This window comes from Podarcis muralis, chromosome 4, assembly GCF_964188315.1.
Source record: "Podarcis muralis chromosome 4, rPodMur119.hap1.1, whole genome shotgun sequence".
NCBI classification, from domain to species: domain Eukaryota; kingdom Metazoa; phylum Chordata; class Lepidosauria; order Squamata; family Lacertidae; genus Podarcis; species Podarcis muralis.
The window spans coordinates 8,456,900-8,475,815 of NC_135658.1; the positions used below are offsets into that span (position 1 = coordinate 8,456,900).

Genomic DNA, 18,916 nt, shown 5'->3' on the forward strand with positions numbered 1-18,916 from the left:
CTGGTGGGAAGGTAAACGGCGTTTCCGTGCGCTGCTCTGGTTCGCCAGAAGCGGCTTTGTCTTGCTGGCCACATGACCCAGAAGCTGTACGCCGGCTCTCTCAGTCAGTAAAGCGAGATGAGCGCCGCAACCCCAGTCGGCCACGACTGGACCTAATGGTCAGGGGTCCTTTTACATCCTGATATATTCACACAAAGTGGAGGTCAGATTATACGCTGAGCATTTGCTCTGGTTTGTTTACGGGGAGGTTATGCGACGACGGGCATTCGTTCCACACTCGTCCCCATCTGTTTGCAGAGCGTTTAGACATCTTCCTGTTCATCGTTTGATTCCTCGTCACTTTCCAAAGCTCAAAGAGTTTGTCGGTTTTAAAAAGTTAGAGCTCCCCAAGTGGTTGTACCCTAGGATTACTGGGCGTGTGGGGTGTGGTGGAGCTAAGGGGGCAGTGTGTGAGAGAGGTACAAATGAGGAAGACTTTGTAAATGGGAAACTTCGAAAAGCTGCCATCTCCGGATCAAGTTGTTCCATTTTGCTGAATTAAATAGTTTAAATTGGATTTGGAATAAATGTGGAATGAACGTACTGTTCTGAGTTTCATTGTTATTCTCTTCCTAGGTGGGTCGTGCAAACTGCTATTTTGAAAGATGCTTTTTCTATGTTAGGGTAGGGGGCACTGGGGTGAGTTTTTTGGAATCAAGGGGGAAATGGTTTTTTTTTAAAAGCGAACTGGGTTAGAGGGGTGAGACTGGAGGCACCTTGTACCTGAAGTTCTCCCCCCCTCCCCAATTCACATTCTTATCCTGTGTGGACACAATCCTGCACTTCCAGCCACATTGCAAAACACTTACATTGGCTCCCAGTACATTTCCGAACACAATTCAAAGTGTTGGTGCTGACCTTGAAAGCCCTAAATGGCCTCAAAAGCCCAGTAGACCTGAAGGAGCGTCTCCACCCCCATCGTTCAGCCTGGACACTGAGGTCCTGCGCCGAGGGCCTTCTGGCGGTTCCCTCCCTGCGAGAAGTGAGGTTACAGGGAACCAGGCAGAGGGCCTTCTCGTGGTGGCACCTGCCCTGTGGAATGCCCTCCCACCAGATGTCAAGGACATAAACAACTATCTGACATTTAGAAGACATCTGAAGGCAGCCCTGTTTAGGGAAGCTTTTAATGTGTGATGTTTCATTGTGTTTTTAATATTCTGCTGGGAGCCGCCCAGAGTGGCTGGGGAAAGCCGGCCAGATGGGCGAGGTATAAATAATAATTAAAATTATGGCAGCATGCATCCTCAATCAGTGCCTGGACCACCAGGAAGGTGCAACACTTGTGGAAACGAAATAAGGTAAAACAAAACAGAGAACTCTTTTGCCAGCTCTGTCCAATATGAAAGTTCACTGCCCCATCCCCTAATCCGGCCGAAGCCTGCAAAAGAAGAGTCCACACGCCAAGGCTGGGTTCTGACACCAGTGACCTTTAATGACTAGGAACCCACAGTGACGAAAAAGGAAAAAATAAAATAAAACCCCAGGACTAATAATTGTTAACATCTCACTGGAATTGGTAATGTTTTGGGCAAGGAATTTTGTTCTGTTTCTTTGCTCTTCCCTGTTTTGTCCTCGTCTTTCAATTCAACGCTTAAGAGTTGTCATCATAACTTAAAAGACTGTGTGTCGGCACCCTCGCTCGCGCCGGTGAAAACTTAAACAAGTATATAAAAATATGCCATTAAATCCGTATTGACAATCAAGACTCGAGGGCGTTATGTACAGAGGAGGCGATATATACCAATATTTACAGTAAGTCTTCGGCAGCCAAGGAGGTCAGTAAGAGAGTTAAACTTTGAGATGGGGAGGAGCGGTTGTCACTGGAAAGAGAGACTTGCTAGCACCAGCCTTTTCCGCTCCAAAGTCATTCTGTTTAAGGTGTTTTCCATGCAACCACAACAACAACAACCACAAGCGCAACACTGCAAAGGCAGACCATGGAGGTTTTCAGAAATGCTTCCCCCATTACATCAGCCGCTATATTTGGTGATGATGTGGGAGCCACATTCCACAAATATCCAAATGTTCACTTTTCGGTACCCAGCCTGGGCTTCATTTCGTGTCGAGTCTCAGCCCAGGAAATCTATACGATGTCACAACCGAGTCCTGGGTTATGTGAATTGATTGGGGGGGGGGAAATGCCTCTGAACATGTGCAGAGCGCACGCCACTGAGCAACCACAGCATATTCTCAACGCACAGGATTAAGGAGCAGGGAGGGCTTTTCATGGCAGATTGTGTGCTTCCCAGGAAGAGTGAAGCCTTTGCGCCTCTTTGGAAATCAGGCTCCTTATTCCCAAGACCTGCACAAAATATATGTTTCTTTGTGGCAAAGCCAGCCATTGGGAAAGCAATTTTTTTTTTTTTTGCACATTAAGTTCATTGGAGCAAGGTTGCGTACACGCACCAGGCCACACACATCACTGAGGACTAGAATTCGAATTCAAAACAGCTGCTTCCCGTAGCAGGAACCAATTAATCAATATTTATATGCCTTTTAGGCACAAGGAATGAAAGGAGTTAGGAAGAGGAAGGGCTGTTCATGGCAATGAACACTTGCCCTTGGTCAAACAGGCCTGGCAGGTTTGTGCTGCGGTGCTTCAGAAACCTGCACAACCTATTTGACCGGAGGCGAGAGCGGGATAAACGGAGCATGCATGTATTAACGCCGTAAGCAAAGCTTCTCTATTGTGTATCCTTAGCCCCAAAAGCATTTCCAGTGCCATTTTGGATACACATAACAGGTTACGTCTGACGCAGGTTTCATGGTGTTCGTCAACAAAACAGTGCACCAGGAGCACCCCTCAAAACTTATCGATGCCAGAGGTCCAGGAATGCACATTCCTTTTGGAGAAGATAGGGAATGTATTCCCTTCCAAGCCACAGAGAAGCCTTCCCCACCACGCTGCCCTCTAGATGTCTTGGAAACATCAGCTGCTGACAGTTATGACCTGGGAGAGGAGCCATGTTGAAGAAGCCTACCATAGGGCTATAAAGAATTCCACCCCTTTTGAGTGTTCGAATCTCGAAACAAGACCAAGGGAGATCCGTGAGCATCACAGCTCTTTTGAGAATGCAGGAAGTACCAGTATTTTTCGCTCTATAACACGCACCCAACCATAACACGCACGTAGTTTTTAGAGGAGGAAAATCCGTAGGCATGCCACCCGTAGGCATTCCCTCCATAACACGCACAGACATTTCCCCTTACTTTTTAGGAGGAAAAAAGTGAGTGTTATGGGGCAAAAAATACGGTAAACTTTGTTTGTGTCAGGAAACCTAGGGGGTGAGTGTCGTATCTCTTTCTTGCATAGAAAGCGAACTAGTGCTGCCAAACTAACTTTGGGTATTTGGGGCACAGCTGTCAACTTTTCCCTTTTATTGCGAGGAATCCTATTCGGAATAAGGGAATTTCCCTTAAAAAAAGGGAAACGTTGATCGCTATGATTTGGTGGGGACGGGACTTGCTTATCGTTTGTTTCTGATGCTGAATCATCCATCCCATAATGACCAGGGGTCTATAGCAGGGTTTCCCAGATGTCAGAGAGCCGACCTACCTAGCCCCGTTGAATGTGGTGGGGCAGCTTTGGTGTAAACATGCACACACGATCAGGCCGCAAGTTAAAAGCCGAAGAAGAGGGGGCTGGATCAGACCACAGGGACCAACGTGATGCCTGTGGGAAACATGCAATCAGGATTCGAACACAAGAGCAACTCTCCCCTCCTGTGGTTTCCAGCAACAGAAGCATTGATGCCTCCCACTGCGGCAGCAGAGTGTGGCCACTGTGGCCAGAAACCATTGAAAGCCCTCTGCTCCATGAATTTGTCCAATCCTTTTAAAGTTAGGTCCCACCCATCAGTTATGAGGTTCTTCCTTCCAGTCCTTTGTGACGGGTTTACATGGCAGTCACTAGTCAAACACAAAAGTCCTTAGTTTTGCAACAGCCAAGAGGTTGCATGCCTACGGTAACCGAGAACATCCACTAATAACTGATGTCTACTTTTGTCTGTGGTAAAGAAGGCTGATCTTCGAAGAATGGATGCTTTTGAATTCTGGTGCTGGAGGAGACTCTTGAGAGTCCCATGGACTGCAAGAAGATCAAACCTCTCCATTCTGAAGGAAATCAGCCCTGAGTGCTCACTGGAAGGACAGATCCTGAAGCTGAGGCTCCAATACTTTGGCCACCTCCTGAGAAGAGAAGACTCCCTGGAAAAGACCCTGATGTTGGGAAAGATGGAGGGCACAAGGAGAAGGGGACGACGGAGGACGAGATGGTTGGACAGTGTTCTCGAAGCTACGAACATGAGTCTGACCAAACTGCGGGAGGCAGTGGAAGACAGGAGTGCCTGGCGTGCTCTGGTCCAGGGGGCCACGAAGAGTCGGACACGACTAAACAACTAAACAACAACAACCTGTGATCCTGCACCACAGCTAGCCCATAGAAGGTTGCCAGACTACAATTCCTGCCATCCCTCAACTTTGGCCTTGCTGCTTGGAGTTGTAGTCCAACAATACCTGCAGAGAATCACTTTGCCTACGCCTGCGCTGCTTTCCACACTTGGGAGATTCTCAGCCTGGCCTCAGTAAGACAGGTTAGGAGGGACCCCTAACCTTTAGGAGGGACCCCTAAAACCCACACACTTGTGCACCTGCTGGGGCGAACGCGAGTTGGCTTGTGAACAAGCACAAACCTAGGGGACTCGTGTGGACACACAGGGAACGTTCGTAACGCTAACCGGGTCCACGGGGGATTTTGCATTTTGCACAGTCAATTTGGCTCAGCGGAAGATGGAGAACGTGAACGAACGGATCGGAGATGTTTTGTACATCACCTAGGGGATCTGCAAAGCTTCCGCGTTCATTTTGCATACCGCCTGGGCAATCTGCAGAGTCTCCAAGCGCAAAATGCTTAACATTCTAACGCGAAGACTGAGCAACAGGCAAAAATCTCCCCTTCCTCCATTGCACTCACACAGTATGATTTGACCTTAGCCCATGGAGTATTTCAAGCGCTCCACATACCCCATCTTCTGTAATCATTACAACAACCCTGTAAGGCTGGTCAGTTTGTTGACCCTCAATCTGAAGACGGAATGGCTGTCTAAGGCAAACTGGTGAGCTCATGCAAGTGGCAAGATTGAATCGGGACTGCTTAATTTTCACAGGTATACACCAATTTAAGGAAGGATTTTATATCTTTGTGTTCCATTTTGTCGATGGCAAGGTCATGATGAAGACACGCAGTCTGTGACCTCCTAAATTCTATTTCTGGAATGCAAACAACTGTTCAGGGCCAGGCCCCTCCGTGACCTGAGAAGAATCCCTGTTCCAAAAACACAGTTCCCATCCCTCCTGGTTTCAAAGAAAGGTATGGAAACGGGGATTGCAAAATTAAAGTACTGAGAATAGATGCAGGTTTAAAAGAGCGTTTTCCCTATTTCATGGAAACAGCTTCTGAATAAGAAGACATCAGATTATGTGCATTGTGTATTGCATTCTGCCAGGGTATGCAGATTAAAGCTTGCTCCTCGTGACTCATTTCTGTAAGAGGCCTCGGCGCTCATCACGCGATCCAATGGAGACAAACAGCACGGAAAGAAACACACATCAAATCCAGGCTGAGTGGCTCTGAATCAAAAACTCAATTTTCTAAGTGCGCCAGTCCAGCCTATGGATTCCAAAACCTCCTAGGAGGAATTGAGCCATGAGAAGTGAACCAGGCAGAGGGCCTTCTCGGTGGTGACGCCGTCCCTGTGGAACGCCCTCCCATCACATGTCAAGGAAATAAGCAACTATCTGACTTTTAGAAGACTCTTGGAGGCAGCCCTGGATAGGGAAGTTTTTAATGCTTGATGTATGACTTACTGTTTTTATATTTTGTTGGAAGCTGCCCAGAGTAGCTGGGGCAACCAAGCCAGATGGGCGGGGTACATATATTATTATTATTATTATTATTATTATTATTATTATTATTATTACAAAGCTGAGTGTCAAACCTTTACCATTTGGCTTCAAAATCTGAGTTCTGGTCTGAAATGTGGATTATGAAACTCAGTTTTATGATGTAAGTTGCCTTTGGTCTTTTTATAAAGTGGATGGGTAAGATGGAGGAATTTTAATTTTTGTACCTAATTCATCAGATATGAGGTCTGGGTGAAATTTTCTACCTCTAAGACCTAATCTAAAACTCTTCAATCTAAACAAATATTTTCTTCTTCTTTGGCAATCGCTCGCACCTGAGTAAGCTTGTCTTCCATGAACGCGATCTTAACAGTGAGTCCGTGACTGTGGAGGCCAATTCTGGATCCACATGTCCTTCCACAGTGGGGACATAGGTTTCCGGGTGGGAGTTGATCACGGTGTGGATTTGCCAAGCATGCCTTCCTCTTAGCGTGTTTCTCCCTTGCGTCCTGAGTTCGAGTGTCTTCAAAGCCCATGACACCTTTGGGAAAGGCTGTTCTCCAACTGGAGCACTCGCAGGCCAGTGTTTCCCAATCGTTGGTGTATATACTACATTTTTAAAGATTTGCCTTGAGACAGTCTTTAAACCTCTTTTGTTGACCACCAGCATTACACTTTCCATTTTTAAGTTTGGAATAGAGTAGTTGCTTTGGAAGACGATCATCAGGCATCCACACAACATGACCAGTCCAACGAAGTTGATGTTGAAGAACCATCGCTTCAACACTGGTGATCTTTGCTTCTTCCAGTACACTGGTATTAAATCGCCTGTCTTCCCAAGTGATGTGTAACATTTTTCGGAGACACAGTTGATGGAATCTTTCGAGGAGTTGGAGCTGATGTTTATAAGTGGTCCATGTTTCACAGGCATATAGTAAGTTTGGTAGTACAATTGCTTTGTAAAGAAGCATTTTGGTTACCCTGCGAATGTCCCGGTCCTCAAACACTCTGCACTTCAATCAGGAGAAAGCTGCACTCGCAGAGCTCAGGCAGTGCTGGATCCCAGCATCAATGTTGGCCCTTGTGGAAAGATAACTGCCCAGGTAAGGGAAGTGATCAACATTTCCCTAAGTTACACCATTGAGTTGGATTTCTGGGGCAGAAGAAATGTTGTTTTGTGCTTGCTGGTGCAGCACTTTGGTTTTTTGGATGTTGAGCAACAGACCAAGCTTTTCATAAGATTCTGTGAAGATATTTAGGATTGTTTGGAGGTCACCCTCTGAGTGTGCATACACTACGCTGTCATCAGCATACTGAAACTGTATGACGGAAGTTACAGTAACCTTACTCTTTGCTTTCAGCCTAGAAGAAGAAGAGTTTGGATTTGATATCCCGCCTTTCACTCCCCTTCAGGAGTCTCAAAGCGGCTCACATTCTCCTTTCCCTTCCTCCCCCACAACAAACACTCTGTGAGGTGAGTGGGGCTGAGAGACTTCAGAGAAGTGTGACTGGCCCAAGGTCACCCAGCAGCTGCATGTGGAGGAGCGGAGACGCGAACCCGGTTCCCCAGATAACAAATCTACCGCTCTTAACCACTACACCACACTGGCTCTCAGATTAAAGAGCTTTCCATCTGTATAATATATGATTTCTACTCCGGTGGGGAGTATTCCTTTGACAAAGTGTAGGATCATGGCAATGAAAATAATAAATTGAGTTGGGGCGATAACAGAACCCTGTTTAACACCTGATCCCACTGTGAATGGTTCATTTTGAGAGCCATTGTTATCTGCGATTGTTGCTGTCATATTATCATGGAGGAGCAGAATGTTTACAAATTTATCTGGGCAGCTAATTTTCAGAAGGACAGTCCACAGGGCATTACGATTTACAGTGTTGAAAGCCTTAGTCAGGTCAATAAACGCCATATACAGAAGTTGGTGCTCTCTGCATTTTTCTTGATGCTGCCGAGCAGAGAAAATCATGTCTACTGTCCCCCTGGAAGGTCTAAAACCATTTTGGGATTCAGGAAGGGTAGCCTCAGACTGATAATTTTGACACCCCTAAAGTCTGCTGGGATCTCCTCTCTCCCCCAGATTTTTTTTGATGAGCTTGTGAAGTTCAATTCCACCCACTTTGAAGACTTCAGCAGGTATCCCATCAGGTCTGCTGGCTTTGTTGTTTTTCTTTTGGTTAACAGCCGTACACAACTCTCCCATTTTGGAGATACTGCAAGGTCATAGAATCATAGAGTTGGAATAGACCACAAGGGCCATCGAGTCCAACCCCCTGCCAAGCAGGAAACACCATCAGAGCACTCCTGACATCTCTTAATTTGTTTTTGCGGAATTTCTGAGGGGACCTCAGCAGCTACAGGGGAGTTGCAGTTAAGGAGATGCTGGTAATGTTCTTTCCTGCGAAGTGTGGTACCATCTGTTGAGCATAGAGGGCATATGCCATGATTTATTGGCCTTTATGGCTTTAAAGAAACTTTGTGCATCATGAGTGTCAGCTAAGTGCTGGATCTCTTGAGCTTTTTTAATCCACCAGGTGTTCTTTAGTTCTCTGGTTCTTTGAACCTCAGCCTTCGCATTGTCACAGGTTTTTTCCTCAGTGGCGCAGTTTCTATCTCTTTGCCAGATCTGAAAGGCCTTCCTTTTCTTGTCAATCATGCGTTCAATCTCACTGTCATTCTCATCAAACCAATCCTGGTGTTTCTTGGTTTGGTATTTAATAGCTTGTTCACAGGCTGCAATAATGGATGTTTTTAGCTTGGTACAGTGTTCCTCAATGTTATCAGAGAACTCCGAAAGCAGATGGTCCTTTGGAAGCAATCCCGCTTAATGGGATCTTGAAGGGCTCGAGTGTTCATTTTGCGCCTTGGTTTCCCTTCCTGAAGTCTGCGTTGAGGTACAATCTTGATAGCCGTCGTGGAGCGTATTAATCAGTGATGTGTCCAGAAGTCATACACACTCATCATAGCTCTGTTCACACATCTTGGCAATCTTCAACTCAGACAATCACATAGTCTAAGAGGTGCCCGTGGTTCGACCAAGGGCACCTCCATGTTTTAAATTTGTCAAAAGAGTGTGTTGGCAATAACAAGGTTGTGTGCTGCACAGATAGTCAAAAGTAGTATTCCGTTGTGGTTGCTGTTGCCAATTCCTTCTTTCTCAATAGTTTCAGGCCACAGATTGACATCTCGCCCATCTCTTGCATTCAGACAGGCATAGGCAAACTCGACCCTCCAGATGTTTTGGGACTACAACTCCCATGATCCCTAGCTAACAGGACCAGTGGTCAGGGATGATGGGAATTGTAGTCCCAAAACATCTGGAGAGCTGAGTTTGCCTAGGCCTGCATTAAAATCACCCAGAAGGATAATTTTATCCTCCTTAGGCGTCTCTGATAGGATAGCATCCAGCTGAAAACGCTTCTTTTCTTTAATGTCTTCATCGGCATCCAGTGTCGGTGCATAAGAAACACTATGTATGTGTTTATAAGGAGACCTTACTCTTGGTTCGAGGTATCAGCTTATATTCCTGTCTTAGGGGAAATTGGGGGTATTGAGTAGAGACATGAGATGCTTCACCTTCACTTCAGAGGAGGGGACACCGATTTGACATCTTGCCCCCCCTAACCTTTCCCCCACTCTTGGCAATGCCCTTGGGAGGTGGTCTGGCTTCCATAATGCATGGCCTATTCATCTGGTTATTGGAATGCCAGCGTCCTCCCAATTCTTTTTAAATCGACGATGCAACTGTGCATGCAACATGTGCCTCTGGTCAACCCGACAACCTCCGGACTTCCAACTCGCACCAGACCAATCAGGCGAAGTTTGGCAAAGGCGGGTTTAATGTGATCCCAAGGCAGAACTCTCGCCGCAGAGCATGAAGGCTGCAATCTCACACACACTTACCTGGGAGTAAGCACCACTGAAAGTCAGCGGGACGTACCTCTGAGTAAATACGCAGAGGACTGGGCAGCCGAGAGGTCCCTTGCAGATCAAGCAACGGTTCGCCTCCTTCAGGAATCTTTGCAGGAAACCCGGCGACTGATGTGTCCCCAGAATACGTCCCATGGTCAGCTGGTGAAATGCAGTCCGCTTTCTCCCCAGCCCTCAACCATGTTCACAATAATGCTAGCGGGGATCTAACTTTGTTCAAGGTTTTAAGGACGGCTTTCAATCTGCCTGTGGAGACCTTTCGGTCTCTGAGGCAAATTTACCCCCTCACAACGGAAGATTATGAGCTCGATTAAATTAAGCGACGCTAACTGTTCAACTGGCTGCCTCCCTCCACAAACGGTAGCTAGGTTTTCTTTTTTAAAAAACAAAAACAAAAAACACAACCACAACAAATAAATCATAAATACTGTACAAGGTAGAAGACCAGGGTGTTGCAAACTCCTGCCCACCCATCCCCTGACAACATGGAGTACAGTTGCCCTGGTAACGGACGAGGCCTCTGTGGTGCGGCCTCCTGGCCTGTGCGGGGTTGGTGGGGAAAGCTGCTCAATATTGCACAATTATCCTGTCAAGATTCTTGTATTTTGTCTCCGCTGCCCCTCCACCCCCATCAAGAACGGGCTTTCTCCATGCCCAACCTCTTCCTTCTCAGCAGACACAAACTCCAGCCGCCATCTTGGGTAGCGGCCATCATCAACACTGCAACCCGACAAAGCCTTACGTCTTCAAACACTGATGTGCGGGGACAACCCTACGGTTATCACAACTGAGCCCAGACGCAGGGGTGTCTCTGACCGTGACAAGGGCCCCAAACCGCTCTCCATCCCACCATCCCAATCTCTTTGGAAATTGCTCAGAAACAGCGTCAGTCCGCCTCCCCATTCCCCTCCTTTCTGAAGCAGCTCCTCCTCCTAGCTGGCAATAAATAAAGGTAATTTATACACAAACAGACCCCCCACCCCACCCCCCAAGTTATCTGGATGCTGGCGGCGGTGTGCCTCGCAAAAGTTGGCAAGACGATGTGCGCAGTGTCTGGTTCTGGTGAGCGGTTCTTGCATGAATGAAAGGGTACCATTGGGTGGAGAAGCTCTGCATCTGTATCCGATGGATGAAGGCGAGGAGAAACCAAAGAGGGGGCGGAAAATGATTGTGTTTGGTGAGAATGGGGGAAAGTTGCCCCAGCCATCTGGACTTGAGGGCCTCAGCGGACGAAAACGGCAGACATGACGACATTCAACAACTCCTCGGCTGAGCTGGGTGTTTCTAACCAAGCAGCACACACAGAGCAGACAATCCTTTCCTAAGCAGGGTTGAATTCCTAAATGGTTTCTCTCTCTCTTAGTCCCATTTGAATGAGGCTTGGCTGCACCTAATCTCTCCTCCTCTCTCTCACTGAGCGCACCCCCTCCCACACACTCAAGACACAGCAGCAAGCGCGAGTCGTGCAACATGGATTTGCGTTCTGGAGGTTCCGCACGCGGCCCGGCCCGAGGCGCGCCGCTAACTCCGCGCGGTGGATCCAGAAAGGCGACCCTGTGCACGAGACATTCAGGGTGGGAGATGAGACACGGGGACGCGTCCGTGTGGGGACGGCGAGGACGGGACGCAATCTCTCTCTCTCGGCTTCTCTCCCTCCGGAGGGGTCCGCCCTGTTCCTCATCTCACTCGTCAGACCCTCCAGAGGAGCAGGTGGTTTGTGCTATCATCCCTCCCCACTGTTTCGCTGCTGCTGGTGAGCCGGAAGTCCTCGTACCCGTCGCCACCGCTAATGATGAGCATCTTGGACTTGGGGGGCCTGTGCCTCGTGGAGTCCCGTTTCTCCAAGTCGTTGGACTTTTCTGTACCTAGAAGCGGGGAGGAGAGTGAGTCATATTTCTTTCTGCACCTGCATAACCCAAATTCTGAGACCGGGACAAAGTATGCACCCAATGTAGATTTGTAAGCATGTATGCATAGATGTAGGGGCGCGGGTGGCGCTGTGGGTAAAACCTCAGCGCCTAGGACTTGCCGATCGCATGGTCGGCGGTTCGAATCCCTGCGGCGGGGTGCGCTCCCGCCGTTCGGTCCCAGCGCCTGCCAACCTAGCAGTTCGAAAGGACCCCCGGGTGCAAGTAGATAAATAGGTACCGCTTTATAGCGGGAAGGTAAACGGTGTTTCCGTGTGCTGCGCTGGTTCGCCAGATGCAGCTTGTCACGCTGGCCACGTGACCCGGAAGTGTCTGCGGACAGCGCTGGCTCCCGGCCTATAGAGTGAGATGAGCGCACAACCCTAGAGTCTGTCAAGACTGGCCCATACGGGCAGGGGTACCTTTACCTTTACCTATGCATAGATGTACAGTGGTACCTCGGGTTAAGAACTTAATTCGTTCCGGAGGTCCGTTCTTAACCTGAAACTGTTCTTAACCTGAAGCACCCCTTTAGCTAATGGGGCCTCCTGCTGCCACCGCACCGCCACCACATGATTCTCTAGTGCAGCCCCCTGCAATGCAGACGTCGCAGCTGGAGAATCCCTGACGGACACCTTTCCTGCTCAAATGGAAAACCCGATGGTTATCTCACCCCAGGCTGCCCCTTCTGCCTCGTCTTTCTCGAACCCACCTGGATCCCTGGGCAGGGGAAAGAGGATGTCGAAACCTTCCGGCAGCTCGATGGACGTGAGGAACCGGACGTGGCCTGTGTGTCCCTGGGAGAGGCCCACCGGCGATGGCGGGGTCTTCAAGGAGGCGGCGTTGGACATCATGGGCAGAGTCAGGACCACTCCAGCGCTGGTGCCGATCCACAGCAGGTCCTTGCAGGCCAGGATGGCGGTGATCCTCAAGCAAGCCGCCTTGTGCTGGCGGATGATGGCATCTGAGCCTGCGAATCCAAGGCGAGAGGTTCATGCAAGTCCTTAGATAGTTCTTTCCCCAACCTGGTTTGGACTACAACTCCCACCAGCCCACCCTGCCAGCACCACCCACTGGGTAGCAACCATAGCTGTCAAGTTGCAGATTTGAAAATAAGGGACCAGCAGCCTCAAAAATAAGGGACCAGCAGCCAAAATAAGGGATTTTCCAAACACAGGTATGTTCAACTTCTGAGCCTCTCCGAGCCAAAGGCAGAAAGCCCAGCCAGCAGCCAAACGAAGCCTCGAGCGGTGGTTCCCACAGTGCAGCAACCCAGCAAAGGGGATGCAGCAAGGAAAAACACCGTCACCTCTCCGCTGGGAAGCGCTGAGCAAAGGCGAGTCCCCAGGCAATGCGGCCGATTTGATTGGCACAAGGCATGCAAGCTTCACCCCCCAGTTGTTCTTAGACTCCTTATTGGGTGAGCAACACAGCCAAGCAACACAGTTGGAGCCTCCCTCCTCCCTGGCCGGCAGGGAGGGAGAGAAGGAGAGGAGCCGCTTCCTTTGGAACCTGGGAAATTTAAGGGACATCATCAATGAGGGACAGCAGCAGGACACAGTGTTTTGGGACTTTCCCGCCAAATAAGGGACTTTCCCGCCAAATAAGGGACAGTTGACAGCTATGGTAGCAACATCCGCAGAGCACACAGGTTAGGAAAGGCCACCTTAGACCAACTCAAGAGATGAGTCTGTTTCTGAGATTGAGGCGGTCCTTGGCTTCCTGTGTTAGTAAAGCAGTTCTCCCCCATTCCCACCCACCTGACGTGACATTTTTCACCGTGTGTCAAGGTTGGTTCAGATACAGGCTGGCACTCAAGATGCAAGGTCAAGCAGAAAAGTTAACTTTTTATTCAAGGAAACAGCCTACAAGGGCAGGAATACCTCCTTTGCAGGACTGGCCCCTATGAAACAGTTGCTAGGACTGATGATCATTGCCTCCTACTTCCCCATGTCTCCTTCTTCCCAGCCAGATGTTCTCCAAGCAGCCTTAAACTTCACTTCTGGTGGTGGGAACCTGTGCTTGCTATCTATCTATCTATCTATCTATCTATCTATCTATCTATCTAATCTATCTATCTATCATCTATCTATATCTCTATCTATCATCTATCTATCTATCTATCTATCTATCTATCTATCTATCTATCTATCTATCTATCATCTATCTATCTATCATCTATCTATCATCTATCTATCTATCATCTATCTATCATCTATCTATCTATCTATCTATCTATCTATCTATCTATCTATCATCTATCTATCTATCTATCTATCTATCTATCTATCTGCCTATCTGCACATCTGCACATACACACACACACACACACAGAGAGAGAGAGAGAGAGAGAGTCATACCTCGGGTTACAGATGCTTCAGGTTGTGTTTTTTCAGGTTACGGACGTGCTGAAACCTGGAAGTACCGGAACGGGTTACTTCCGGGTTTCGGCGGTCGAGCATGCGCAGAAGCGCCGAATCACAACCTGGGCATGCGCAGACACAGCGCTGCGGGTTGCGAATGTGCCTCCCGCACGGATCACGTCGCAACCCAAGCGGTTCCCTCCCTGCGAGAAGTGAGGTTACAGGGAACCAGGCAGAGGGCCTTCTCGGTGGTGGTGCCCGCCCTGTGGAACGCCCTCCCATCGGATGTCAAGGAAATGAACACCTGACTTTTAGAAGACATCTGAAGACAGCCCTGCTTAGGGAAGTTTTTAATGTTTGATGTTTTATTGTGTTTTTAATATTCTGTTGGGAGCCGCCCAGAGTGGCTGGGGAAACCCAGCCAGATGGCTGGGGTACAAATAATAAAACTATTAATTAATTATTAATTAATAGTAACTATTATTACTATTACTATTATTATTATTATTATTGACTCAAACCTCTGACCAACACAATCTTGAAGAAATATGTGGCAATGACGCACGAAGGAGGCTCAAAGGTTTGGGTCATTGCAAAACAACCCCCCTGTCAAAAAAACACCCCCATCCCTAATTCATCTTGCAGTTCTGATGCCCCAAGAGAAAGCAGGAGAGGGGCAACAGAATTCAATGGGGAGGGGGAAAGATTCCTTAGAATTCCCTGCTGGTTAGTGTAAGTGTTCTCATATTGCAGGTGTCTATGTTGGGGTGTTGTGTGTTATGTTGGGGGGTGCGTGGAGGCTGAAAGGTTTGCCCGGATGACGTACCCGTATTTTTCGCTCTATAAGACGCACCAGACCACAAGGCGCACCTAGTTTTTGGAGGAGGAAAACAAGAAAAAAATATTCTGAATCTCAGAAGCCAGAACAAGAGGGATCGCTGCACAGCGAAAGCAGCGATCCCTCTTGCTGTTCTGGCTTCAGCGATAGCTGCGCAGCCTGCATTCGCTCCATAAGACGCACACACATTTCCCCTTACTTTTTAGGAGGGGAAAAGTGAGTCTTATAGAGCAAAAAATACGGTACCGTGTACAGCCAAGATGAAGACAGATGCCAAAAGAACTATAGGAGGCAAAAATGCAAAATGATGCCAGGAGGACAGGAATGTTGTTTTACGAGGTTCTGTACCCATCGTGTTTCGGTGAGTCATCTTCTCCAGGCAAAGATGACACCGAGGACTAAATTAAGAATGTTAATGCAATAACCTTATGTAAGGCTTTTAATGCAGCGCTCTTAATATAGTTCCTGCGGTCACCTCACCTTTCCCCCCTGCAGAATGCGACAAGGCTAAACATGCTGGCCGTGCCATGTTATAAAATCCAATTATCCTCTTTTTTTGTTTCGTTTGGGTGGTTTTATTCTCATCCTTTATGCTGCCGACCCCACCCGAAATCTCAACCAGAGATTGGCTGACTACCACTTTAGTATCCTCAGAGATGCAAGGAGCTCAGAAGGAGGTGGACCTGCCCTGCCAGACCCCTAAACTTTGTTGTGAACCATCTGCTTTTTGCTGGCTGAGAGAATGGCTGCTTTTTGAAAGCACTGAAGTGTTGGATAATGGCAGATGAAGTTGATGGACTATATGGAATTGGCAGAAATGACTGGCAAGATCCGAGAACAGGGAGAAGAGTCGGTGGAAGAAGACTGGAAAAAGTTTAAAGACTATTTATAGAAATATTGTAAAATTAATGAATGTTAGAAGAATGTTGGAATGAAGTTATATGGCTTTAGTAGAAATGTTATAAGGAATTAAGTATAAATAGATTAATAGAAAATTAAAGGAAAAAATAAGGCAAGAATGTGTTAAGATAATTATAGGATAGAAAACAGAGGAAGATGGAAAGGAATTGCTGAAACAATTAATAGAAGTGGAATACAAAAAGGGAGGTGTGAGGAGGTCGTTGGAAATAAGCGAATGAAAGATAAGATATTGAAAATGTTTGAGGTGTTTTTAAATTGTTTTTGTTTGTTTTTGTTTTGCTTTGTTAGTTTAATGTGTTTTTGTATTGTATTTGTATTGTTCTTTTTCTTTTCTTTTTTTTGTTTGTAGTGTTGTGTTGAAACTGTTCGAAAAGTAATAAATATCATTTAAAAAAAAAAGAGATGCAAGGAGCTCAAAGCGACTGCAGAAGGGGGTTTCCCTTCCCACAATATCCCTGCGAGGTAGGCCAGGATGGAAGACAGTGACTGCCTTAAGGTCACACGCTTCTATGGCTATGTGGGAATTGGAACCCAGGTCTGATTGCTCTAAGCCCAACGCTCTACTTAGCTCTCAGCTGCTACATTTTGTTGGCTACCCAGGAGATATTTTCACAAACGTATGGCATTTTGACTTCAAACCCAGTTCAGTTTTTGGCTCCCATAACTGTTTCCCCGAGTTTATTCTAGACCAGTGTTTCCCAAACCTGGGTCTCCAGCCGTTTGGGGACTACAATCCCCATCATCCCTGACTACTGGTCCTGGTAGGTAGGGATGATGGGAGTTATAGTCCGAAAAAGCAGCTGGAGACCCAAGTTTGGGGAACCCTGTTTTAGACACTTACTGCACCTCAAGAGCCAAGAATCTGTAGCTCAAAGGTACAGCATCTACCTTGAATGGAGATCTTGAAGCCCTGTACAGCCATTGCCAGTCAAAGCAGACCAGGCTTTCCCAACCTGGTGCCCTTCAGATGTTTTGGAAACTATAACTCCCACCAGGAGCACTGGGTGGTGGTGGGGGAGACCACTTTCGGAAAGGCTGAGCCAAAAGGACCAATGGTCTTATTCAAAATAGGACAGTTTCTTATTTTTCCAAGTCAGGTGCTAGAGGGGGAAAGCAAAGCCACGATTAGCGGGGGGGGGGGGGGGACTAGCAGGGTTTCCCAGCGACCATGGAGATGTCACCCTTAGCCGACCTCTGCCTGCGAGTTACATCCATCTCGCCAGAGTCTTAAAAAACTGGGTGCCTCCAAGTCATTCTCAGGCGTCAAGAGACGCAGCAGAATCGAATGCCTGGGAAGAGGCTGACTCTGGAGATGAAGGAATGCCATTCCATAGGGAGCCAGAGTCTGACTCTGGAGACGAGGAAAGGCAGAAAGAGCAGGAGTGGGTTAGTTTAATCCTCCTCCATCGAGAGTTCCCAGACTCAGATAGAGCAGAACTCGGAAAGCTTGCAGGCAGAGGGAGGGGAGGAGATAGATGACATTGAGGGTGTTGCTACGCAACCAGGAGGGTGGCAGCGTTTGGAGGGATCTTCGTTTGATAACGGGGGGGGGGGGATGTCTACCCACCTTCTCCCCGAACCAGAAGACCTGAAAGGGTTAATATGCAACAGAAGTACAAGGGAGGAAGGACTGGACTTTGGCGCCCTCTGCCCGAAAGGGGCAGAGACTCAGAGCAACCAGCTCGTAGCAGAGAGCGGCAGGCACGGATGTAAATTGTAAACAAACATACCCTAAAACAGCCAGAGACTCATTAATTCTGATTGGAGCATGCTTGCCTGCCTGAGATCGTGACACCAGGACTTTCCAAAGCGCTGGGTCTCTCACCTGCCAACATCTTGTGGACCGGAGGCGTGACGTCCACTTCGGCCAGCTGGTCGTAGCTGGAAGGGTGGTAGAGCCTCACCTGGGCGCTGCCCTGAAGGGTGACCCAGACCCCCGCTGAGGAGCTCACCATGCAGGTGAGGCTGCGGTTGCTGTCCTGCCCAACGTGAAAGGAGTGCTGGGGAAGAGAAGAAGTCCGGCTGAAGCCATGTGGAACAGAGGGAATCCCCGACGCTCTGAACGGGGGACCACCTCTCCCAGGGTTTCCCCCCAGTGCATAAACCTGACCTCAGATGGTGGCAGCTAGCGGGGAGTTGTGGTCCAGGGAATGGGGTCCCCCTTGAACCACGCTCATTGAGCTGCTTATCTCAAAGTGGTCCATGTTTGCTGTTTCACTCTGGCTTGAGCTCTGGTCATGGGACCGGGACAGCTCTGGTCACCCTAACAGATGATCTCCATAGGCAGCTGGATCGAGGCAGGTCAGGGCTGCTGATTCTTTTAGATCTGTCAGCAGCCTTCGACATGGTCGATCACGAACTTCTGGACCACCGCCTCGCCGACGTGGGGATCCAGGGCACAGTCCTTCAATGGCTGCGCTCGTTTCTCTCTGGTGGCGCTTGGGGGGGGGGGGAACTGTCGCCACGCCACTCGGTGTGTGGAGTGCCACAGGGTGCGATACTCTCCCCGATGCTTTTCAACATCTTTATGCGCCCCCTCGCCCAGCTTGTCCGGAGTTTTGGGTTGGGCTGCCATCAGTATGCTGGTGACACCCAACTCTATCTGTTGATGGATGGCCATCCTGACTCAGCCCCAGACACACTGATCAGATGTTTGGAAGCTGTGGCTGGATGGTTACGTGGGAGCCGGTTGAAGTTAAATCCTTTGAAGACAGAGGTCCTTTGACTGGGTAGGGACGATATGGGATTGGGGGGCCAACGCCCATCTCTCGCGGGGGCGCAATTAGTGCCAGCACCGTCCGTTAAGAGTTTGGGTGTAATCTTCGACACTTCCCTTTCTATTTCTATGGAGGCACAGGTTGCAGCTATAACAAAGGCGGCATTTTTTCATCTCCGCCAAGCTAAGCAGTTGGCTCCTTACCTCTCTCGCCCTGACCTAGCCACTGTGATCCATGCAACAGTCACTTCCAGGCTTGATTATTGTAACTCACTCTACGTGGGG

General features: G+C 48.4%; 1 protein-coding gene across 1 annotated transcript in view; it reads right to left on the bottom strand.

The window, feature by feature from the left end:
- Positions 1 to 1,446: 1,446 nt before the first annotated feature.
- The window catches only part of ARHGEF17 (Rho guanine nucleotide exchange factor 17), a 182,783-nt gene continuing 165,313 nt past the window's right edge, over positions 1,447 to 18,916 (bottom strand). Inside the window, exons 19-21 of the mRNA XM_077926899.1 lie at positions 17,741 to 17,915; positions 12,506 to 12,763; positions 1,447 to 11,751 (exon numbers count right to left, since the gene is read on the bottom strand). Coding sequence (XP_077783025.1) covers positions 11,576 to 11,751; positions 12,506 to 12,763; positions 17,741 to 17,915 — 609 coding nt within the window. The 3' untranslated portion in view covers positions 1,447 to 11,575. The remainder of the gene's footprint in view (positions 11,752 to 12,505; positions 12,764 to 17,740; positions 17,916 to 18,916) is intronic.